The 25,632-nt window shown below is 43.4% G+C and overlaps 2 protein-coding genes across 6 annotated transcripts; one reads left to right on the top strand and one right to left on the bottom strand.

Moving 5' to 3' along the window:
- Window positions 1-3: 3 nt before the first annotated feature.
- Window positions 4-16,709, bottom strand: gigyf1a (GRB10 interacting GYF protein 1a). 5 transcript variants are annotated; one of them, XM_068710473.1, is made up of 25 exons: window positions 16,462-16,709; window positions 11,945-12,585; window positions 11,789-11,852; window positions 10,001-10,130; window positions 9,677-9,772; window positions 9,369-9,486; window positions 8,559-8,667; window positions 8,047-8,252; window positions 6,324-6,610; window positions 6,025-6,145; window positions 5,556-5,747; window positions 4,771-4,925; window positions 4,384-4,549; window positions 3,897-4,198; window positions 3,686-3,780; window positions 3,487-3,587; window positions 3,329-3,402; window positions 2,930-3,067; window positions 2,514-2,729; window positions 2,184-2,404; window positions 1,898-2,055; window positions 1,594-1,757; window positions 1,209-1,253; window positions 846-990; window positions 4-160 (listed from the first exon to the last, which is right to left on the bottom strand). In XM_068710473.1, exons 3-25 carry the CDS (start codon window positions 11,821-11,823, stop codon window positions 93-95), a joined length of 3,342 nt encoding a protein of 1,113 aa, XP_068566574.1. In that variant the 5' UTR covers window positions 11,824-11,852; window positions 11,945-12,585; window positions 16,462-16,709; the 3' UTR covers window positions 4-92. The 5 variants fall into 5 exon arrangements, with proteins under 5 accessions (XP_068566574.1, XP_068566576.1, XP_068566577.1 ...); XM_068710475.1 differs by having other exon boundaries at window positions 6,025-6,142; XM_068710476.1 differs by having other exon boundaries at window positions 6,324-6,571.
- A 6,883-nt stretch (window positions 16,710-23,592) lies between these two features.
- LOC137872297 (endonuclease domain-containing 1 protein-like) lies at window positions 23,593-25,135 on the top strand. Its single transcript, XM_068710481.1, is given in 2 exon segments — window positions 23,593-23,886; window positions 24,521-25,135. Coding segments are annotated over 2 exon segments (909 nt in total).
- Window positions 25,136-25,632: the final 497 nt, after the last annotated feature.

Raw genomic sequence — 25,632 nt, 5'->3', positions numbered from 1 at the left:
ACGGTTCCCCCAGCAGTGCACATTCGTCATCAGGTTTGTCTGATTAAAAGACAGAAGGCCTCAGGTAGCTATTGCTGCTGCGCTGCGTCACATCAGTAATCCTCCACCATCTCCATCTCATTCAGGCTCAGACACTCGCCCGCGTTGTGGAATGAGTACCCTGCAGGGACGGTTGAAGGGGGGGGGACGACACACGGAGAGAGCAGAGTAAGATCAGAGGAGGACGGGACATGGGGGGGGGGGGGGGGGGGGGGGGGGGGGGGGTAACGAAGATGCAAGCCAGAAATAATGTGACAAGAAGAGACCTCTGTTCTAGAAGAGGTTAACCCTTAATTGTAATTGTAAGAAGATGCAAACCATAAAAATGACATTTATGTTGATTAATAATCAAAACGTAGATACACATCCAAGCCCATGAGGTAACATGCATGGGTTAAAAATAGTGTTCTGATTTCAATGTTTTAATCAGCACCATTTCTTTTCCCTCTACAGAATAAGACGGCTGAAACTATATAAATGACACGATCCATTTTAGCGATATCACATTTGTTCTGGCCACCAGTTTACGTCTACCAACAGCGAGGCATACCCCGTCCCCGGGTTTACGCTCCACACAGACCATGGGGACATAAATAAACCTCAGACATAAGCCTACCCTACGAGCACGCAGCAAACACGGCATCAAGAAGATGAGAGTACTGCAGAGAGTATCCTCGGTCGCTTTTGTTCAGACTCCATTGAGGTTGTGTTTTTGTTTAGATCACAATGCTATCTATAGATTCTGACCATTTCCAGAGGAATGAAGTCAAAAGGAAGCACTATAAAAGGCTGGTGAGGTCACGTACCTAAGATGCTGGGGTCAGAGTGCAGCATCATGGGCTGTTTCTTCTTCATCTTTCCCCCCTGGTTGTCATAGAGACCAGCCTTGCTCATGTGGTTGGCTTGAAACATGGACTGCAGGGTGCTTGGATTCATACCTCGCATTGAGTCCTAAAAAACAAAAAGAAAAGAAAAATAAAGACAAATCGTACAAATGCTAGTCAGGACATTCTCAACAGCTCCACCAAGTGTTTTTTGTTTTTTTTATACCATATTTTCAATCCACGAATCCATCCCCTCATGAGGAAATAAATGCCCTTTCTTGTCTAGCCTTCAGTAACTGCTATTGCTTTTATGTTTGTACAGTACAAAAGCATATCTGCATTTACCTGCAGAGGGAAGTTCATGTTCAATCCAGCCACTTCCTTTGATAACTGGGATTCATAAAGAGGGGAAGAGGAATGATTTATAAATTCAAATAGCACACTTCAAAAGGCTCCTCCATTTGATTTCACGCAGCCTGTTATTGGTCGTTTTAAACCTGACCGTCATATTTAAACATTCACATTTTTGCATATGCTCTTTTCTTCTCTCTTCTTGATAGCCAGTATAACAGGAACCATGTCCCAGATGTGTCACTCAAAATGTACCAGGTGTTCAGCACATCCTAGTTATGGTTAAAGATATTTAGCGTCGACGTAAATTGTAAGTCCAGGCAGCAAATGACCAATAACCAACAGGTTATGTTTTTGACATGTGCAGTTCTCATGTTACCTGCTGCTGCTGTCTCTGTTGGTTGGCTTTCTGTTTGGCACGTCGCTCCAGAAACTGTTTGGCGAACTCTTTGGCTTCCACTGTGTCCCCTAGGTAGGACCGGATGAAGTCCAGTACTGCATAGGGAGACTCCACCTCCTTCAGGTACGCCACAATTGTGGCAACTTAATAAAGACATACAGTTGAAATGATTAGCAATGCTGAAAATGTGTTGAAATGTGTTTACTTAAATGAGTTATATTACAACACATAGCAATGACCTATCTATATCACCCTTGCCATTGCTAACTACATGAAAGCCTACCATCCAGAGAAGAGGAAGAGTTGTTGGCAGAGGTGTTGAGAGCGTGCAGCATCTGTTCACACCAGGTAGTGAAGCCGTCCTGAGGCTTCATGCCCTGCAGCAGCTTCAGCAGCTTCTCCTCCTCCTCCGTCCGCTTTCGACGCATCATGTACTGCTCACTACAGAGGACATAGGGTTCAGTGCATCTCAACGATGTTCGTCGTGAAAAACGTACAAAAATGCAGCACCATCTGCCGCGGTAGGTGTGGAAAAAGCGCACCGTATTTTTTTAGCAGTGTGCATGTACCTGAGTGAAGGGCTGCTGCGGCTGTTCTTCAAGCCCATGTTGTTGTTGCTGTTGCCGCGGAGGCCGGACTGGTTCTTCACAGCCTCGTCCCACATGCCCATGCTGCCCGAAGAGCTCACACTGCCACCCTTACCCTCCATACCGCCAGGCCCGCCCCACATGCCAACTCCATCCGCCCACTGCGATCCCATGGAGGAGCTCCCCATCGACATGCCGGAGTGCTGGAAAGCGATAGAGAAATCATTGTGACGAGAAAAATGTTTATTTTCCATTTGCATTCCCTACAATGGACTTTCTGCTTGAAACTTTAGAAACATTGAATATACTCACGCGCTCTCTCTGCTGCTGCGCTCTCTGTTGCTGCTGCTGCTTCAGCAGCCTCTCCGCCTCCTGCTGCATTTCCAGCAGAGCCAGAGCCGGGGGCTTCCCGGACTTGGATAGCCCAGAGGAGGGAGACCCGCTCCAGCCTGAGCCACTTGCCCCGGGACCCTGCTGCTGGGGGGTCTGCTGGAGCAACTTCATGATCAGTTCTTGCTGCTGACGACACTACAGGAAGAAAACATGACAGAGGAAAACACTTTAATAGAAATGTATAACTCCCATCAACAGCACTTAAAGCCATTCTTATTGCATTTCATCTTCCTGTAACATAAAAGGTTAAACATTTAGCGGAAATAACAGTCTGTTGTCTTGGGCTACAAATACTCAGACAGTGATAAGGGAAATATGTCATTCCTTCAACTCACCTGCTTGCGTCTGAAGAGCTCCTCCTCCTCCCTCCTCTTCTGCTCCTCCTGTAACCTCCTCTTCTCCTCCCTCCTCTTACGCTGCTCCTCCTCTTCACGCTTCGCCCTGAGTTCAGCGTCTCGCCTCTCCTGCTGGAGCTGAAGGGAAAACATCAGGAGTCAAACGAGTAAAAGGCACAGATTCTGGTTTTGCGTCTGACACAATGCAGTTTGAATGACATTTCTGTGACAGCAAGCAATAAAAAAATTGCTTTTAAAAACGTTTTTAACTCTTGAAAGTGAAGACAATGAGCTACAACTGATGACTGGCCGCGCAAAACAGATATAGAACATAAAAAAACAAGAAACCCAGAAACTGTAGGTGTGAATTTGCGTTGAACAGCTCACAGATGAACACACCTTTTGAAGCTGTTCGAGAGTTGGACCCTGAGTAGAAGGATTCATTGTTATGTCCCAAAGACTGGCTTCACCGCCTACATGGAAATAAAATTGGAATAATTTAGCAAAACGGGGTCCATGTGTCGTGGTTCACAACCAGGTCGCAGTCTGGACCATACCTGATGGCTGTGAAGCTGAGGTATGCATGTCCCACATGGACCCTGTATCTGGCACTGACATCGACCTGTTCATCGAAGGCATCATACCCTGCTCACTGCACCTGGAGCAAACACAGCAAAGTCAAACACTGAAAGAAAAGGCCACATTCTAAAAAGTAAAAGGAGTACTAGCCCCCCCCCACCGGCCCTATATTCCTACCTATTAATGAGCTGGAATAGCTGCTGCTGTTGGAGCTGCTGATAAAGAGCTGCTGCTGCCAGCTCCTGTTGCTTTTTCAGGCGGTCCTGGTCTCCCTGAAAAAAATGACAATGACCAGTCAATAAAACTCAAGACACCAAATCATGTGGGGGCAATTTCACAAATCTCTCACTTTAAAACGGAATTTGAAGGAATGATTGGGCGTTTTTACCGTAACCTGTCTATCAATCTTCCCTCTCCTCTGCATCCTCCCCTCCCCGTCGTCTACGTTGGCTGAGCTCTGACTCACAGTCCCGGAGGAACCCCGGGTGGACTGCGAGCGCTGCGTCGGCGGCGGCTGTCTCACCAGCAGGGGCGGCGGGGAGGGCCCCGGGGCGAAGGGCACGCGGCCCCACATCTTGATGACGTCGCCCAGGGGCTGGAAGCCCTCGTCGCAGCCCCGCTTCACGAGCAGGGTCATGGTGAAGTAGCCGGCCTGGAACCACTCGCACATCTCCACGGTGGTGAAGGGACCTAGCAGCGGGTCGGACAGAGAGAGAGAGAGAGAGAGAGAGAGAGAGAGAGAGAAAGAGATGAGTTTACAAAGCAAACCTTCTCGCCATGTGTGTTCAGACAATATCAATATTAATGCAGCAACATGCCACGCTTGGCTGTACGAGTGTGCGAGTAACTATGCATGCCACGGTGTGCGAGTGTACCCTGGATCTCTCCCTGGGGGTCCTTGTAGAACCACTTCATGGCGGCCTCGTGTGACAGCGGCAGAGCGGCTGCTGTGTTCCTGCTCTCCTGCTGCTGCAGAGCCTGAGTGAAACACTCCTCCTCCAAAGAAGTGTCCTGCAGTGATGCCACCATCTTTTCCGCCTCCTATGCACACACACACACACACACACACACACACACACACACACACACACACACACACACACACACACACACACACACACACACACACACACACACACACACACGACATTACACATACATTTATCTTGCAAGTTTTGAATAGAATGAATATGGATACATTGACTGTGTGAGTTAACTGCGCTTGAGACAGCGTCTTGAACTGTGCCTTCTGTTGTTCCTACCTGCTGCAGGTGCTTCATGCCCTCATCGTCCTCCGTGTCTCCGCCAGGTGGAGGGAGAAGAGGAGCAGCAGAGCAAGGGGGTGGGGGAGGCAGACTGGAGGAGGTGGGGGCGCCGGGGCTCAGCTGGACCTTGGAGCCCATTATCGTGGCCATGTCTGACACAAAAACAACAAGGAAGCGTTAGGATGTGGAGGGGTAGAGCCACCTACTGGCTCTGCATCTGATATAGCAGGAACAGCGGGTTCAGTAAACAAGATATTAAATGACTGGGGCTAAACATATTGTGTATCAAACCAAAATATCAACGTGGCTGAATTTCCTCCCACACACACAAACACACACACACGCACACGCACACACGCACACGCACACACGCACACGCACGAGTCCTGAGCCTTAAAAAGCTTGGCTGAATGCAATAATCCAAAAGCTCTAAAGTTACAGAGCCAGGACTCTCAACACTTCAAATCTGTAAATATGAAAAGCTAAATGTCTGGATGGTGATGGTCTGGAAGTTAACTCTTTGAAATCGTATTGGTTGCTTCAGGGCTTCCAAAAAGATTTAAGGGTTAAGTGTCAATGTGGCTGTTTCACAGATGAAACCTCAACACGACCGATAATCTAACAAATGTTTTTTTTACACTACATCATGGTTAACTTATGAGTACAATACATATGCCTCTATAGAAGAAAAGAAAAAGAAAAGACATTTTTACCTAAATAAATAAGAGACATAATAACGCTGCTAACTAAATATATCTTTCTGTTGTTGCAACAAGGCGGACCTTCACTGGACGTGCTGCTGGCCTTGACGGAGTGGCTGTTGTTCATCTGAAGGATGTCCATCACTGGGCCCGCGTTGCTGGGCCGAGGCTCCAGGCATGGAGGGGAACAGTGTAGGAGAGCGGGAGGAGACGAGGAGGGAGATGCTCGCTTCGTCTCGCAATCCCCTCCAGCCGAGCCAGCGTCTTTACTCTCTGTGAGGTGAGAAGAGTGGAGGAAAGGAAGTAAGATGCCACAATCATTAATGATGAATTCCTCCTGGGCCTGTGATCAACTAAACAAAGTGCAGACGATTTGGAGTTTTGCAGATTTAGGATGCAGAAGGCTCATCCACAGTCGTGCATTTCATCAAGTTGTATTAACATTTAACTCATTTGGTCAGTGAAACAACGGGCTGGCATAATAAAAAAAAAAGCCTTCACATTCTAAAAACATTTTAAAATCATCAAATAAAGAGAAGTCCTTCCTCACCCTTGTCTTTGTCTCCTTCGGCACTGTTCCTCTCCATGTCAGCGAAGCTCTCCTCCTCTTCCTCCTCCTCTATGCCCTTGAAGTCAAACTCCTCCTCCAGGATTGTCTCCTTCCCCCCCTTCTGACAGAAAAAGTCCAGGAGAAACAGTGGCAATGAAGGAGCGTAACAAATGGTCATGCGGGCTGACTGTATAACAAATATACCGTCTGAAATACAAGATGTCGCTGGTTTTTTTGCACAAAACCCAATTGTGAATATGTTTATAATAGCAGGGGCTGAAAATGAATGAAAAACCCACCTTCATAGTCATGAAAGCTCCAGAGGAGTCAAACGTGCCCATCTCCCCGTCCTCCTCGTCTGTACACCACTCGGGCAGGCCGTCCCTGTCGTCCTCCAGTCCCTCACTGCCTGCACGCCGGCGGCCACCACCACCACCACCACTACCACCATGGCCATCCGAGTCCCGGAAATCAAAATCAAACTTCCTACGACGACTCTCACCTGGACCAGTATGGTCCCGCCAGCCTGCTGAGCGAGGACCACCATCTGCCAAAAGGAATGGGCCGCCATCAGTGTCAAACTGGACTGGAGTCAAAAATATAAAGAGGTAAGTTCCTGCTACAAAAATTTTAAAAAAAAAGGTACAGAATCAAGGTTTCCAGAGAAACACATTGCCAGGTTACAGCAGTAGCTTGGACAATCATGTGGTTATGTCTTGGCATCTTATATCTCACTTCCTGTTTAGAGTCTAGGAAGATGTGGTCTTTTAACCCGACTGTCCTCAGAAACTGTGGAGGCTTCAAAGTGCAGCTCCGTTTCAGCTAAAACCGATTTGTGTCATTTAGGATTACCTTCACTGCCACTAGATGTCACTATAGCTACTATTTTAAGTGAAATCTTAGCTGAGCTCTGATGGCAGTGAGGAGTAATATAAATCATTTTCTTCTACACAGGACATTGATCTCATCAGCTTTCACTATTTATGTTGTTACACAACCTACACTAACTTAAACCAAAAGGTAACACATTGGGTTATGACACAGATTTTTTGTGTTTTATGAAGAAAAAAAACCCACGATAGACGACTATAACAAAGTAAAAGGATAACATTTAGAATTGATGAATGTTTACACTGACTTCAGAGTGATTGAAATGATTTTTGGAACGGATGGAGCCTAGTAGACCAGCTACTATAATCAAACAACAAAGGGATCTCTAAAAGTTATATTTACTTCCTTTTTTCTGTTGTGCTGATCCGAACTGTGATCCGATCCGAGTTGCACCACTAGTCACACATCTTTTTAATTCCTTTAAGCCACAGCGCATTACTGACTACTGAAAGAACCGGCCTGTATACAGGAATCGTGATTTGTTCAAAAGAAAGCTCATTGGTCTGGTGTGGTTTAAAGCCGTTCAATTTAAAGTGGCCATGTAACCAACATATGAATTGTTAAGCCACCTGAAGTCGTACATCGTGAGAAAACTCACAATATTTCATTAAAAATGGCATTTTGACACATTTGCCTTTAACAAATATCGTGCCTTCTGCGGTTTGAAAATCTAAATTATATATAAAAATAAAATATATATATATATATATATATATATATATATATATATATATATATATATATATAAATCTATATATATATATAAAAATATAAATATATATCTATATATCTATATAGATATATATCTATATTTATTTTATATATAATTTAGATTTATATTATCTATCTATCTATCTATCTATCTATCTATCTATCTATCTATATATATATATATATATATATAGGCCATATTGTGATTTCAATAAAATTTATATTAATTGTACAGCCAAAAATCATATGTAATATACATGTTACATACTCAATCAAGGGTGTGTGGGCCACCATACATTTTAAAAAGAAGAAAAAGACGAGGCCTTTGCTCTTTCTTGTGTTTAGCTTTCATTTTCAACACTCATAAGGCAGTTTGAGGCCGCACTACGATAAATAAATACAAGTTTGTATTTCTCTTACCATCCCTGCGGAGTCCAGTAAGTCTCCAGTTGGTGCCCGGCTCCGCCCCCTCCTCCTCCTGCTCCTGCTCCTCCCGGAGGATGCGCCAGTTATCGCTGTCAGCCCTTGTGTACTCCTTCCTCCCCGGAACCACGGGACCTACGGCCTCTTCAAAGCCGGGACGTCCCACCTCCCGCCGCAGCGGCTTCTCAAAACGACGCTCGCCCCTGAGGAAGGGAGGGAAGTGGAGAGGAATCAGTTGAGTGATGAAGAGAGGAATACAAGCCCAAAAAAACATGAAGAGGAATATGTCCAGCTCATCCCCACTGATACCGGGGATGAGCACAGATACAAGGAGATGTCTGCAAAAGTGAGAAATCATCCCACAAAAGGCAAAAATCAACAAAAATAGCAAAGAGGATAATAGAGTACACGACACTGGATGACAGCTTCTCTCATCAGTTAAGATATATGCCGTTACTAGGCGACGGAGAACTCAGAGCTGATTTATTTCACCGTTATGTCTTTCTTACCGGTCATCCCAGCTCTGGCTGCGGTGTATCTCTCGGACGCTGCGTCCGAAACCGACCTCCGGCTCTTCAATACTTCTTTGGTAGAATCCACCTTCACCACGACCTCGTCCTGATTATATACACACGGAGAAGAAGGCGTTTATATTTGATATCATCATCATCTGAATAGAGAACTTGTGACAGTCTGGATTTTGTCACTCATTCCCTGCAGTCAAATGTGCTCTCTCGTTTCTTTTTTATATATTTTTCCAAATAATTCAACTAACACGTTAAATCAACAAAAATGTCTTGCACCGATAAAAGCTTCAAGAAGCAGACAGAAACAAACACCAGCACATGCACACGCATCACGAAAACCACACAGCATCGCTCTTCCAAGCTGTTTCCTTGGCTTTCCTGAACCGGACGGCTGGTGTTTACGTTGGCCATTCATATGCGCCGAGTGCTGTGCGAGTCACAAGGTGGGTTCATAAGCCCAGCCGTTTTTAGACAGGTGTGGCTGGACAAAAGGACGACTATGCAGACAGTCCGAGAGGAAGTGTGCTGCATCAAGATGGTGGAAGAAAAAGGGGGAAATAAACACTTCAGTGGTTGGCTTGAATAAACTGTTACTTTGCCTGGATAACAGCCATTGTAGTTCCAGCCAAGGGTTTTGGGCAGCATTTCTGTTGCTGTTGGACTCGTGTGAGTTTTAGCATAAGTGGTTGTGGATTAATCATGAGTGTGCTTAGGCCGAATCAATGCTGTTCTATATTTGTTGCCGTTTCTCGTCTAATGGGTGTTTTTTATTTTTGCCCGTTAGGTTTTTACCTCGACCGCCTCGCGTGGCCCCTCGTCCTCGGACCACTCCAGCTGGGGCGGCCCCGCCCACCCCTTTTCCCATGAGCCTCAGCACAGCCACACTGTTCACAGACATGGAGAAGTTCCTCTGCAGAGAGAGAATGGAAAGAGCAAAAGGGAGGAATGTGAGGAATGTGAGCTCAGAGCCATATTTGTTAACCAACAGAACAGCTCGCTTTCAAACGGAGGTCGTATCGCTACGACAGAACACATGGCGAGCTGAAACGGCTCGACGTTTGCAGGTATCGTGTATTTGTGGAGGCGCGTTTGTGACCGACCTGCTCCTCCTCAGTGAGTGGCACCAGTGCCAGTGGCTGCATGGGCTCATCTTGCAGAATAGCAGCAAACTCCTTATCCTGCATGTCCTCTGGGACCTAAAACAACAATAGACACTTGGATGAAAAAAATATTTTAATAGCATTTTTCGTTCCCAACAGGTCTTCATTTTTGAGGATTGGGAAGTCAGTGGAGGTTTAAAAGCAATATGCACGCTCGTGTTGTGAACGTGCATGATCGCTTTTAGCACCAATGACTTTGTCGACGTTGCTAAACATTAAAGATGATTCTTGTTATTCTAAACCTTGCAGAGTTTTGCCACCGACCTTGTTGTCTTTGATATAAAGTGCTAACATCTCCTCTCGGCCGTAGCGGTACTCGGCCAGCTTGTACTTTGGCATGGCGGGGGAAGGAGGGGGGGAAGTCACACTCCCCCCACTGGACAGTGCACGGAGCCTGAGCGAGAAAGGAAAATGTCTCATAAATAACACGCTGTAAATTCCCCTGTCGGCACAGAATACATCAAAAATAGGGAGCTACTGTGTAAACGTGATTGAATTCCCTTTCATCTGAACAGGAGGACATCTAATATGATCCAGAAATATTTTTGGAAATTTTTTTTTTTTTTTTAAACCATACAGGTCCCCCTGAATACACTTGGCTCAACACAGATGACATATTAGCTTTCCAATCTCAAGATTTAAAAAAAAAAAAAAGCTATTGCGAGCAGCCCAGATTCCTAGGCCTGCTGTTTAACAATGGCTCCATTGACGTGCCTCGACAAAACAGGTCATTGACTCACAGACCCACATCAAAACCACATGGAACTCTCAAGAGATGTGGAGGAGGAGGAGGAGGGGAGGGGGGGGGGTTGTAAGAGGTAAAGGAAGGCATCATAAAAGACACGTTGGTGGCATATCAAAGAGGGTAAAAATAAGCGGTGCAGCGACTAATATGAATAATAAAAGCAGAGCTGAGGAAACACGGCAGTGGGTGAGATGCTAAGAAATCTGTTTGCATCTACTTCTACCGTAGCAGAATCCTGCTTCCTCTCAAACAAGACAAAACATGAAATCTAACCACACTTAGACCTAGACGTTCACACTTCTTTGTGCTCCTGTCGAGCAAAGGTTGACCTGATGACGGTTACACAAATCCAAACGCGAGGCAGAATGTTTTCACGTTGAATTGTACCACAATGACTCGCATTCTCGCCGACTCTACTGCCAAGAAAACCTCAAATGGTCGACATCATTTCCTAACGCCAACAGGCATTAAAAGAGTTGTAAACATGCTGGCCGGACAGCTGCATGTGGGGAGCACTTGAGCTGGTCACTGGATAAAAGTGGGCGAGGAGGGCGACCGAGAGGAAAGCAGCTGCAGATGTGTAAAGAGAGAAATATTGTGCAAAGCTGGCACTGCACCAAGAATGCACACAGCAGTCACAGGCTGTTAAGAGATGGAGAGATACCAAACTGAAGACTACACCCCCCCCCCCCCCGATCAATCGCAACACAAGCATTCATTGAAGAGTCGGAGGAGAAACATCAGAGAGACAGACAGCAGACCGCTGAGCACATTTTGACCTCAGGTAAAAACTGCTTTCCCACAGCGAGTGACAGCGAGAGGAACGCAGCTTTAAAAGCCACCAGTGAAAACATTACATTCACCAACTTCAAACGGTTACTGATGCTGCCATGTGCAAAGTTATAGTGATGTGCTGGATCGATCGATAGATCCACATTTTGGATAAGAACGGGTAAGAACTCCACAGATACACACGTCTAACCCCGAAGGACAGTGACGTTGTTTGAAATGATCATTTTCATCATCAATTCATCCGCCTATTGTTGTCTTGGTTAATGACTGTGTTTACAAAATGTCAAAGATTTTTGTAAAATGTCAGTTTTACACAAATAATAATCTCATCACGAGCGCAAATTGCCGTTAAGTTTTTCAAGTTGAGAACATTTTGAGTTGGGTCGGTCATAACGCACCATTAAACCTTCAAATGTTACACGATCACACATATTTTCTTCAGGAGATACTTCTCTATGGATTCAGTACGACTTCAAACATTTGCTGAAATAATGCAGAGAAAACAGATCAGTTACCATTCTGGGCCGAAGTTAAGAGTCTCAGCAGTCATATTCCTCACGTCCACACAGAACTGAGTATCTGAGAGAAAAACAAATTCAAGTTTTAATTTCTGAAGAAAAAAAACAAAAAAACAACAACAAAAGAGTAAATGTGCCCTTTATTCGCCTTACCCTGTCCAGATGATCGGAGCAGGCTGGACTGGGCTGGACCAGGCTAGGGCTGGCTGGCTTTAGTTAGGCTTAGGTGACTAGAAGGCTGAGTGGTGCTTAAGCTGTGGTCACAGAGCTCCCCAAACACACAGACACAAAGAGAATAGCTGCCAGTTTCAGGTGCTTGAGGAATACCAGGTTATCAGGTCCTAACTAGATAAGGAAGGGGGGGTCGACTATCGTTTGGAGAATGGAAGCTCCTGCTACTCACAGCCGAAAAGGGTTGATGAACATAAAAAAAGAAACAAAAAAAGAACCTTGGAAATTAACGATGGAACAAAATAAAACACTCTTGCTAGTAATAATGTTTTCTTTTTTTTCTTCCTTTTTTTGTTGTTTTTGTTTTACAGCAGTTATATCTCACATTAAAGTTAAAAATATCAATTGATTCATCAAAAAAAGTAACGCAGGAACGAAACAACAGCCAAAACACTGAAACGGGCTGCTGGAACAGCTGCCAAGAGCAGACGCGACTCGCACTCCTCTTTTCTTTTCTCCCTCTCTCTCCCTCCGTGCCCTTTCCTCTCGCTCCAACTGAAATGTGGATTGACGGAGACCCTCCAGGTAACTCCTTTATTTCCTGTCCTCCTCCCTTTGCACCACTGAAAATCAAGCAGAGTTTGAGAGAGAGAGAGGAGATCAGAGAAATCAAATCATGAAGAGACAGGTGGAAAGAATAATGTTAGAGCTGTACACTTAGTAAATGAGCTGTTGGTAAGATGCATTATCACGGCTTGGCAGTCCGCCCGTATTGTGATAGGAAAACAAGTGTCATTTGATTTTCCACAGCGTAGCCTTCACACACTATTTTCACAGCATGCCTTGGACTCGCTGAAAGGTACCGGCGCAACCCGATCGATCGATCCATCACGGCACACTGAGCTGGGAGAAACACACAGCGGTGAGCCCACACGGAATAAATGAAACCAGCAAACTATTTCTAGAGGAGCGCTCCATCACGGCTCGGTGTTTCTGCTGCTCGCGGGACATTTTTCCATCCAGAAATCCAGTTAGTAGATTTCAGTGATGTTGTAAAACAGGCAGCTGTTTGGGGATAGTTGATAGGCGAAATCGCCACGGCAGCTACACCGATATCCAGGCAACCGCATTTCAACTGTTGACGCTCACAGACGGCTGTACGTCACAAACGTATTCCTAAACATTTACATCGTCGTTGCGGTTGTATTTACGTGAACAAGCCATGTCACTTTGAGAAATGTTAACAGGGACGGATGTACAACCGGGTCTGGCTATTACCAGTATTCACAACTTATACCAGTGTTTACGATAGGTAGGTGTGGTCATTTAAAAGCTAGACGTTACTCTACACATCACAGCGGTCATGTTAAGTTTTCACATTCCAGATGCACGGAGCACTGCTCCGTAGTAAGCGGACCAGCCCGATCTCCACAAGCTGAATTCAAGATGTGCCATCATATGCAATGACACAGATATTATGTTTCCCAAGCACCATCCAGCATCAGCTGAAGCAGTTGTTCAGAGCAATGTGTTCCAGGTCGCCGGGCTTTGTAGGCTGATCTAAAGAGTCGGTCGGTTAAAAAGGCATTGTAATTAAGATTGTTAGGAGAGCGTTTTCTTCTGCGCACGATGGAACTTTATGAACAGATCTGGCTCTATAAATTAATCAGACAAGAGTCGAAACCATTAAGTCGACCATAAAACAAGCTACGCATGTGTTCACATTAATGTCTTTGTCCTTCAGATCAATATTGGGGCCCATCAATTCTGGTGACTTAAATAAGTAGATTTTATCAGCTGAACCCAATTATAATCACATTGTAAATTGATATAAAAAAAAAAAAAATTGCTGAGGGTTGGATGATACGGTGGTATTCAGTGAGAGGTAGTCAGTGATTTTGTCTACTGTTCATAAAGAAGTGTATTTAATGCATTTAATATCTCTGGCTGTATAAAAATGTAAATAGATTTACAGAATACAAGCCATTTCAACTTTACATTTGTCCAGATATGACTATTGTGGACCGCTGCATGGCGCACGCTCCCAGCACTTCCACATCTTAGATTTTAGTCAGCATTCAAATTATGTAGAAATATGCAGTTTTTATGATTGAAGCGAGCTAAAACTTGAATATCACTATAAAAGAATTGGCATTCAACTCCTGTGTCCGATAAGTTATGATTATTAAAAAAGAAAACTAAACGGACAAACGGCAAATATGAATATTTCTGAATCCCTCACATGTAACAGATAGTATGATAACATGCACACTAATTATCCACCGTTATTCCAAATATGACAATATTCCAAATTTGAACAACACAAACATATTCTGTTTGGATATTCCAACTTAGGGTCTTATTCTGAATGGAGCATTTTCTGATTACGACGTGTTGTTGTTGTTGTTGTTTTTAACCGTAGTTAACGGCACACGGCCTCCTGCCTGTTTGCGGTCGGCTCTGAGCGCTGAGCAGTAGTTCTACACAAAACAACGACCAACAGTTCACAGAGATGCACGCCCAACAGAAAAGCCCCTATTTCTGGTTGGAAGTAAAAACATATTGAGACATATGTTCTATATATTGCAGTGCTCTTATGAAGTGACCTCGTACTTGTAATACTGGTTGTTTTTTTAGCATTGTGCACACGCCTGTGGAAAGTCCGCTCATATGTTGAACGAAGTGAATCAAGCTTTTGTTACAAGCGTGGCGCTCGTTGGCATCGCGTTATATCATCCTTTTGCAGGCGCACTATTTACATCAAAACATTTTAAAATCCAATATAAACTAACGTTATTTCACTGATGAAAGTTATTGTGAATGAAGCCGACAGTCTTTTGTGCCGTTCACTGCTAGCGTTGGTCTTCTGCAACTTGTTATGCCACACTGCACTTTAAAAAAAAAATCAAGTACATGATTACAGTAAAGTACTTTGACAGTCTACCTTCTGCGCAACTCAACAGATATTCACTACCATAACTAACAATATATATATAAAAATATATGTTTAAGGCAACAGACAGTTGGAAAATTGGATGCCGACAGGTTCAACTTACACCCGAATGGCAGTGTGGGTATAAATTGTTAAATCTTATTTTTAATTTATCAGGTGGAGATGAAGCTGGCCCTATGAGTGTGTGTGTGTGTGTGTGTGTGTGTGTGTGTGTGTGTGTGTGTGTGTGAGAACGTAAAATATGTCAACCTCTATAGAAACCATATATTGGGACAAAAGCCACCAAATGGGATGGTACCATTTCCATCAGACCTCTGGTTGATAAACTTCTTTAGGCTACTGATGCAAATGCTTTACGTATCTGGGAATTATTTAATGCAGGTAATCGTACTTAAAAAGGGAATGTTTGGTAATTGAGTGAGCATTGCCACAAGTACATTTTGCAATCATTTGTCATTTTAAAAAAGGCAACAAAACAAGATAACATGACATGATTACTAGAAGGCACTTGATGATTTGAAAGTTGTAAAAATGACACATCCGCCTAGAGCTATCATAAATTCAAAAAGAAAATGAATAGAACTGCAACAATTAAGAACAATTAACTTGAACCTCAACATCTGTAGACCGCACGCGGTTAGTACGAGTTCAAAGTATTTAATAACTTTACTCCGTCCGGGTCTCCGGGCCACAACCACAACAGGCAAATAAGAGCAATCTTTAGTGTGCAGCTCAAACTTTGTACCGAGGAAACTTAAGCAAGGTCACGCAGTAATAACGTCGCCTGCAGAACATGACATTTCTTATACATTAGGACATTAGCAATTGTTATGCTCCTCAAAATGTGGCGGGATAACGATTTTAAGCTGCGTGAAGGCCGACTGAGAAGCGACGCTAAAGCTGACATTCAACGTACACCAATTCAAACTTTAACACACTCAACAGCGCTCAATTGTTTCCTCGTAAAGATGGCTAACGTATTGACAAAATTGCTCGAGTTGACGTTAGCTACCGTCAGTGGTTGCGAGCTACATTAGCGCACATCGATACATTGTTCGTCTTTCAAGCTCATTGCTGCAGGACTACGTGTGGGTGAAAGTACAGAACTCTATCGTTACAACGGTACACGCAACCAACAATATCATATTTCTGTTGCATAACAGAAATAGGCTAGTTAGCTCGCTACCTAACCTAGCACAAGGTATGCGTTAATCGTAAAGGCCTTGGCTTCTAGGTTCAAATGACACCCGATATGATGGCGGAGGGGGCGGAGTGTTCAGAGCAGACTCCCCGGCCTTCTCCGCCAATGTGCGGACGGCCACCTCCACTCCGTTGTCGGTGTTAAGCTAGGGCTAATGCGATGTAAACAAAACAAAACACAATGGCAGAAACAACAACGCTTTAACCTTACAAGCACTTAGTGCAAATGCAATTTTTCACGACAGATAAAACCAAACCATTCGAGCTGCTAGAGTCGAGGTTAGCATGTTAGCTCACGTTAGCCAGCTAGCTAGAAGACAAGCTGCAAAGAGGAACCGTGGCTTACCTTCACTGTTTATAGCTAACGTTACCAGACTGGTTGTCTGCACGGCGTGTCTACAGCCAATATATCGTATGCATTGGTCTCTTTAAACACTGTAAACGTATTCATTCGACAGAATCGTACTTTCAGAAAGTCGTGCTCTGTATTTTATTTATTATTTTTTCCCCTCTCCTCCAACGGTCGCTGCTGCGTATCAGTATGTGTCTGCTGGCTCCTAGTCGCTGCTCTTCTTGTTGTTTGTGTTTCGGAAACATGGCCGTCCGTGTGATACCACGTGACTGGACATTGACAAGCGGCTAACCAATGTTGTAGCAGGGTAAACACACCCCTATTTAACAGCCCGGACACCGTTAAGAGCACACTTTGCAACGGTATTCTTTAAATGCAGAACGTCTAATGATGGGTTTACTCATCCAGTAAGATGAGCAGCGAGGACAACTTTAGCACAAGATTATGTTTTAGGCATAAACAGCCAGTTCAATACACATTCGCGAGGCAGGAACGTGTCACAAAAATAACTTGATACAAAGTTGTTTCATTAACTTCACAGTCAATAGCATCATGCTTGAAATCCATACTGATATTTGTTTGGGTTATTAGCTATCAATACCCTTGAAAGTGAACTGAATGACTAGCAGAGCATGTCGAGTAGCAGTGTCGAACTGAGCATGTGCGAGACTTTGTGGACGGCAGTATGGGGATTAGTCAGCAGAGGGCGCTGTTAAATAACAGTGGCAGTTTAGGAATAAACGGTAAATGATTTGGACCAGATGCACATATCCTGCTCCTTTGAAATTCTTCACAATATTATAATGATGCAATATTGTAAACATGTCCTGAAATCACAATAGTGGTGAGGTTATTAGTTTTTTATTCTGTGATTATGTTGTTAAGTTCTGTTTTCTTGAATATGAGTATTTTGGATTATGTTAAAGTAATTTGTTTTCAGTTGTTGCAAAGTAAAAACACAAATATACCTTGAAGTTATTTTCTATGTAGTTCCTTATTTTGTTATCATCTGTGGCTCTCCAGTGTTGGTAAGTTATATATGATCATTTTGAAATAAACTACAGCAGTGTTATAAAAAACAATATCGATGTTATTTAATTAAGTTCCCATATTGTTTCCCCCTTATTCATTAACGTCACATCTTTTTTCCTTGCACCTACATGTATGTATCATTATATTCCGTACAAGTAAACAATCAGTAAAGATTTAAATTATTTATGATTTAGTTTGAATTAAATTGGGAAGAATTAAGCTGCACGTTGTAATCTAAAGCTTTCCCCATTTTACTTATATCAACATGTAATATAATCATTATCAATACTTAACAGTAATAACAGTAATGCCTTTGAGTCAAATGAAAATCAAAAAGAGATTCAATTATAATTTGCATGATATTTATTGTATATTAATTGTCATACATTGTTAGATATTTGAATTATATCAGAAATATGATATTGTTTCTAATATAAAGACATATTGAGTAAGTTTGTCATACATGTATCTTTATTGTGCTACTCTGTAAATAAACAGTAAACATACAGTACATACAGTTTACATGAACACACTGTGTTCTATGTGACAAATGAAATACATTAAAGCTTTTACAATGATTATTTCTGGTTCAGCCTGAAGCGTCTGTCTCCTTCTTGACTTGTGAGCAGATGCAAAGAGCTGCTGACGGCTTCCTGTGTGTGTGAGGAGCTTCCCAAACCCACCAGCACAGAAGAAGCAGACGGAGACAAACTACGTCCTCTGTGCCGGTGGGGACGGGGCGCTCCTCGTCCTCTGGGCGGAGCGGGTGGAGCGACTCACTGGGGAGCTGAGGAGTGAGACAAAAGCCCAGAAGAGTCCTGCCCTGAGAGACACAAACACAAGAGACGAATACGTTTAACTCAACTATACGACCTTTACATTGTTGTGTTGAATCTGGCCTCCAATGATCTTATGACTGATACTTCTGTAGTCTTAGTGAGGGATTACTTACTCAGCCCACTGAAAGAAAGGAGACTGCCGCTCTCCATCTGGTCCTGTGGTCCTCCATCCTTCTCATCTGGTCCTGTGGTCCTCCATCCTTCTCATCTGGTCCTGTGGTCCTCCATCACCATTACAGCCATCGATACCTGAGTAAAAGAAACTTGGAAACCTTTTCTTAACGTTAGTCATTTTTACCATTCCTCTGTCTGGTAGAGCCACCTTCACCCAACTATTAAAAATAGTAAAATGAACAATTGACTGTGTTAATGTCATTAAGTGTTGACTTACCTTTACTTTACTTACCTATTTTACCTCTAAACTTTATAAAGAAAAACACACAACAGAATAACAACCATTCACTGATAACTTACCTCCATAAAAGAGAGATATTTCTCTTCCTTTTCTTCCTACCTGACGCCTCCCTCCTAGTCAGCTACGTGCCAAGGCCACTGACCTGCAGGGAAGAGCTGATCGTCATGCACAACATCATTGTGAACCACACCTACCTCTTGCTCATCGATCGGGAAGAGCATGAAGATCCCGATGATCGGTGCAGGTGCAGGTGCTGGTGCAGGAAGTTCCACGGCGAAGTGCAAGTCCACAACAGCTGAGAGGGAAAAATTAAAACTGTAAGGATTTCTCATAACATGAACTATTTCTGGATTACATTGAGCAACAATCAAAGATTAAATTAGAAAAAACGACCGCATATCCATAAACTAACTATGACCGCACTACACCTGTCAGTAAGTCACCAACACACAAGAGGCTGTGCCTTTTAATATTTGAACAATAACATCAAACATAGTGCAGCTCTGCCTCTGTTAGTTTGAACAGATGAGGGAATGAGAATCAATTAATGCTGCCTTCATGTGACACTTCATGACAAACATTATTATTATTATTATAGTTTGTTAATGTTGGGGAATTGTATTTTACAAAGATGGATATTTTGATGATGTATATTCAAATATGTATTGATATTGTTCTCAGTATTACTACTATAATATATATACCTCTATATATACAACTGTGTCGGGTTTATCATGAAAAAGCGTTTTATCATAAGTTGCACATGAAGAGCGCTTCATAATTGTTTGAAGAGGAGAACAGCTGATGGCTGCGCGCTTTTACGCACGGCTTTACCAGACAGTTGCGTTCTCGTGACTTCTGGTCAAAGACATTTATTCTGCACCGAACAATTGTAAAGACTTCAATGTTTGTGTGGACAAAACGGTCAACGATTAGCAGTAAACAGCGTCACCGTATTTAACATGCATTGAGCTACGTGCGTCATGACGCGCAGTGAAACGTGGCTACATTAATCCAACATGACCACAGTAACCTCTTTAGTTTATAACTCATTATTCTCCCGGTTTATGAGTTACATATCACAGCGCGTGGAGGAGACGCAGCACGCGCACATGCAGTCCCGTACAGTTACTTAACAGATCGCTCTCTTGTCCCTCGACAACGAAATATCACAACAACGAGCAACGCGCATCTCAGTGTTAAATGTTAAAGAAATAGTTGCTGTAATGTGATGAAGTAAAAGGAGAAGATGGTTTTTCTACAATAACTCAAGTTTCAACAATCAAAATAAACCCACTCAGGGCCGCATCGTGTCCCGGTTTCAACGTCCTCAACGTAAGCATATATTTAGCATTTTATGAAAACGTTCTATTTTCAGAAATATCAATTTTAATATTAAAATAGGAGGATTTGATGCCATCAAACCAAAATAACAGTGTTTTTAAACCTCTAACGTTAATTGTGAAGACATTCCACAGACGTCCCTCCACATTTAAGACATTCTGTCCCTCAATGGACTGACAATACAGTGTGAACTGTTCACCTTTAAACTCAAAACGTTTCACTGGTTTCTAAACTGAGAACACTTTTAAGGTTTTAAGGGGATCAAACAGAAAAATGCTAAAATAAATCTAAAAGCTGACTTACGTTCGTCCCACTCCCAGCCAACTGCCACCCGCAGGCCGCACCCCATGGTGGTCAGGCGATGGAGGGTCTTCAGACGCCTCTGTTGTCCAGATAGTATTGATTCAGTAGTTCAGTTCACCAACAAGTTTCGTATCAAGTAGCTTTTCTCCAGAAGTTCAAAACTCAAAGAGTCGGCTCTCCACGTATGGCTTCACAAGAGGTGTTCAGATCAAGAGTTGTTCCGCTCAAGAAGTGTTCCGCTCGTGTTCAGGTCCAAATGCAGAGTGAGGATCACAAAGTTCTGAGGCCTGATATAACCTCGGTCGGGTCTGTTTCCATGGCATTTAGGGACGCGCGTGTGCGCGTGCGTGTGATTGGTCAAGACAGAAAGAGAGAAATATGAAATATTTTCTCTTATATATAATATATTTTTTATTTGATTTATACTAGAGATATTTTTATTTTATCTTTCAGTGCTCTGTTATTATTCAGTACAAATATGAGTTGTAAAAAGAGCAAGAGAGAGTTATTTATGATAACGTCATTTTGAAGTTATCATAAATAATGAGTATGTGTTCCTAAATAATACATATGAAAGTTCACCAAAATAACCCCCACATCAAATTTCAATGTGCTTTTCATTGTTGTAACCGTTCATTTGGCAAAGTTTTGGCTTTAAAATGTCATGCATGATCACCCAGGTCAGAGGGAGTCCAGATTGAGGGAAGGCTGTACTGGCATAAGGATATTAACGGCTTGGCTTTGTTTTACCTTAAACTTCAAGCTAAGTTGTTGCTCCCATCTACAGCTATACAGAGCATTACTGAAGATTTCCAGGCAGTGCATGACACAAGTCAGTCTCATCTGTTTCATAAACCGAGTGAAAAGTTGGCAACTTTAGGGATTCCTGATGGTGACGTTAAGAATGTATTTGATGCCTTGAAATCAGATGATCTATTTCGGGCTTGCAACACTGGTACTCTAAGACGGATAAAAGAAGAAAAACGTTTTTTAAAAATGAGTTCAGATATGTAGAAGCGGTGCCTTTGTATCTTGGGCAGAATGAATTTGGAAAGGAATGCTTTGTTCAGTTGTTAAAGAAACTTGTCAGTCACTTCTTCAGTGTGACTCAGTCAGACAGCAAGTTCGTTCACACAAGCAGCAGATGCGGTCTTGTGATAGACCAAAAGACATCTTGGAGGATGTATGGGATGGTACAAGTACTTTGGCCAAGAAAAGAGTTCACTTACTTGCAATTAAATCAGCGCATAACTCACTTACAATATCTTGGCAATGATGCCAATAACAAACCATGTGTTGTTGATCCTGGAAGTGAAAAGTTAAGCGGACGTGCTGTCCAGAATTGGACACTACTCAGAGTCCTGCCAGTCTTGATAGGGGACAAGATTAATAGTCCAGTTGAAAATGAAGTGTGGCAACTTGTATTACAGCTTAGACAAATTGTCGAGCTAATTTGCGCACCTTCCATTACCAGAGGCCAGATGGCCTACTTGAAAGTACTGATAGAGGAATACATTGTCAGTAGACAAGAGACTTTCCCCGGTCGTCCATTAAAGCCAAAGCACCATAATGTATTGCATTATCCAGACCTCATAATGTGCTTCGGCCCACTTATTCGCTTGTGGACCCTACGTTTTGAAAGTAAGCACACATACTTCAAACAGTGTGCTCGGAAATTGCACAACTTTAAGAACTTGTGCTCCACTCTCAGTGAAAGACATGAGCTACTACAAGCTTACTTAAGCACTGGTGCTGTGTTCCCACCACCTGCAGTTGTTGAAAGAAGTTCAGATTTCTATGTAAATGACTACGACAAGATAAAACAATCTGTTGCACACCTTGGTGTGCTTCCATCTGACACGGTCTCTGCACACCAAGTTCAAGTAAAAGGTGCACTTTACAAAAAGAACATGTGCTGTGTTGGAACAAAATGATGAGCTGGTAATACCCAACTGGTCTTTGGTAAGATTAAGTTGATTCTCATTACCAAAAGTACCCTGGTAGATTTAGTGACTGAAAAATGCCAGTCTGTCTTTCGAGTAGACCAAGGGGTGCATTGTCTATCCAACACAGAGAATACAACGGCGCAATACTTTTGTATTGCACAGGAAGAGCTAAAAGACTATTACCCTTTGCCAGAATACAGTATGCTGGGCTTGTCTGTAATCACATCGCACCGTTCTGTCCCATCCCTAGCGTAGTGTCTGACGACACCATGAAAGGGTCCGGGAGATCATCCAGGCCACACTCCTGAAGAAAAGATAGAGTTATTGGTTGAAAAGCTGTTACTGCAGGGAGTAGAAAGCAGACAAGGCCTGAAACATGTACGAGAGGAGGACATGGTGGACTTCATCAGGCCCATCCAGTGTAGGAAACTCCTCGATGGCTGGAAATTCCAAGGTAATTAACTTAGTTCAGTTGATGCCGGTAATGTACGTACTATTTCGCTCAACAATGAAAAAGAAACAAACGGTGAGAGTAAGACTTTGTGTTCTTCTTTCTTCAGATCCAATAAGTAGTGCTGTGACCACCTCGGCAGCTGTCCTCAAGCACCTCACCTGTTGATAGCCCTTCTGCTATGCTACTACAACTTCAACCTCCAATATCAGGGTCAGGCTGCACACTTGAATTCACACAGAGGTAAGTTTGAATCCCATATGGAGTCATTAGTTTCAGGTGTTCGGGCCTTACAGCCCTCCTTGCATTTATCTCTGTGTGATAGATATAGATTCTTTAGGATGCTAGCTTGATAGCTCCTTAAATCATTGTTCTTCAACCTATTCAGAGCCGCGGCACATTTTTTTACATTAAAAAGATCCCGCGGCACACCAAACAACCAAAAAAAGTTACAAAATGACACCTTTTAGCATAATACAACATGTATGCTAGAACATGTACGACCTGTCAGAGGCCTGTGCAGAGATGCATGGCTGCACACACATTGCAGGAGCAGATAAATCAACCGTGCAGCCAATAGATCCACCCTGAGCTGCTGCAGCTTTGCATACCGAGTGTCTGTCCAACTGTCATTACACTCCACCAGATTATGACGGCAACACCAACGCTCGATTACATATCGGCCAGACCATTCACTCACCACCACATGGAATTTCTTCACCCGCAGAGGTGTGCGACAGGACATGTCACTCCCAACATTTTTGTACCATTTTCATTGACTCCAGTCGTGTGGCGATGCATCTGTTTTGCACCTGCGTCCTGTCCTTCTCCCTGCTGACGGCGTCCCCCCCGGTGAGCGCCAGTGTGTCGAACAGCTTCAAAGACTGCAGCCATTTCTTCTACATGCAGACACCGCCTGCAGGGATGAAGGGAGCCGGCCTGAGGAGGGTCTGCCAGAAGTACGCAGACAAACTGCGCTATGCCACGTTGTATGACAGCAGTCGCCGCCTCCCCCTCTATTCAGCTTACATCTTTAAGAAGTCTGATGGGAAGAGGAGAATGGACACACCGTGGATGTACGAGCCACAGGTAGAGTCTAATGTAATAGTTTTACTTTGTGTTAAGTGAGAAACTGACTTTTTGTTTGTTGCAATAATGACAAAAACCAGATTAACTGTAGTACAATCCCTGTTTGTATTTCACTCCAGCTGCTTTCCAGTGAAGATCAGTCAGTACGCATGTTATTAAAGACCCAACAGCACAAACAGAAGTACTGGTGACGTCACCGGATAGGTTTGCAAAGGTTGAATTTGGGACTACTGCTTGCTGCCATTTTGCGATTTACTGGTTGCAGAATTTGGTAAAGAAGACAATGCCTGCATGGAGTTAATGCCGGACAAACATGGAGGAATTTCCACCTGTCAATGACCCAAACACACTTCTCTTTTAAGGAATAGTTACAGATAAACGACTAGATAAAAGTCTTTTTAGAGAACGTTTATGGAAAAATGATTTTTGCTTTATTTTCCTTTTTTTGGCAGAGGGGTAAAAGAGAAGATTGATATCAATGTCTTGTCTGTCAGTTCACATGTGGCTGGAGCTAGCAGCTAGCTAGTTTAGCTTAGCACAAAGACAGCTAGCATTTGCATTGGCTTAAGTGTCTTAACCTTTGTTAAACAGTCACTTTGAAAATGATAAACCTTTCATTTCCTTTTCCCTACAGTTGGTTTCAGATGATGAGAGTGGCAACATGAGAGCACTTCCCCTTACTGAGGACACCCCCCCTCTGATTGAGGACAGCCAGGCCGTGTTGGAGGACTACACAGATGCTGTAGAATTTAAACGTGGCCCACTGAATCCTGACCTGCACCAATCAGAGCCCGATGACAAGTCCTCCACATATACTCTGACCAATGTAGTCCCACTAATCACACACTTCCTGGACACTTCCTGGAACCCATACTTGGACATCATCCGCCGCCGCCTCAACAACTTCTGCCACGGCAAATCTTTCATGGTGACAGGGGTGACCGTCTCTGGGGGGACCCTCTGACGAGATAACAGGGACCGCCTGGCAATCCCAAAACACTTATGGTTGGCTTACTGCTGCCCACGGTTCGACCGTAACTCTCCTTACGAGGTGAGGTTCATGTTCCCTGGTTATGGGGGCTATTCACTGAATGAACACACTGACCACAGCGTGGTGGAAGTCCCTCTGAAGACTCTGGAGAGCTTCCTGAAGAGCCAGACAGACGTAGACCTGACTATTTTCTACAAGGGTTGTTTGTCAGAAAACACCTTCAAGAAGAAGAGAGAGCTGACCAGTGTTTCACTATGATGGACTGCACAGTCGAGGATGAAGCCTACCTACTGTACAAACAGGACTAACTCAAATAAACGATAGTTGAGGCAGTGTCAAAGGTGCTGAATTCGAAAAATTACAACATTAATATAAGCAAACTATTTGCCAAGTAAAGATATAGTGGCGTTGTCCTGAGCAGAGAATGAAGTCGCTCCTCCTCTGTGTGTGTTGTAAAGTGGCTCTTCATTTGGCAGGTTTGGATTCAGATTCATTGTTTCAGTGCTTGTATGGGAGAATGGGCCATGGTACAGTTGACCAATTAGCGTCAACAAAGCGAATTGTGTGTAAATGCACATTAAAAGGTACTACTACCACACTTCCATGAAGTCGGGGATCTATGAGAGACAGGAACATAAAAATAAAAGCAGCAGAGCAACAGGTATCCTGAATTGACAGTCAAATATCAACCATCCTACATTTCCCATCATGCAACTCTAATCCATGTGTATTTCAAAAGAGAAGAAACTCCACCA

This window comes from Cebidichthys violaceus, unplaced genomic scaffold (genome assembly GCF_023349555.1).
Source record: "Cebidichthys violaceus isolate CVI_PGR_0920_01 unplaced genomic scaffold, fCebVio1.0.p SCAF_156, whole genome shotgun sequence".
Lineage (NCBI taxonomy): Eukaryota > Metazoa > Chordata > Actinopteri > Perciformes > Stichaeidae > Cebidichthys > Cebidichthys violaceus.
The sequence above is the reverse complement of the archived record's forward strand: the minus strand, read 5'-3'. Positions and strand labels throughout refer to the sequence as shown.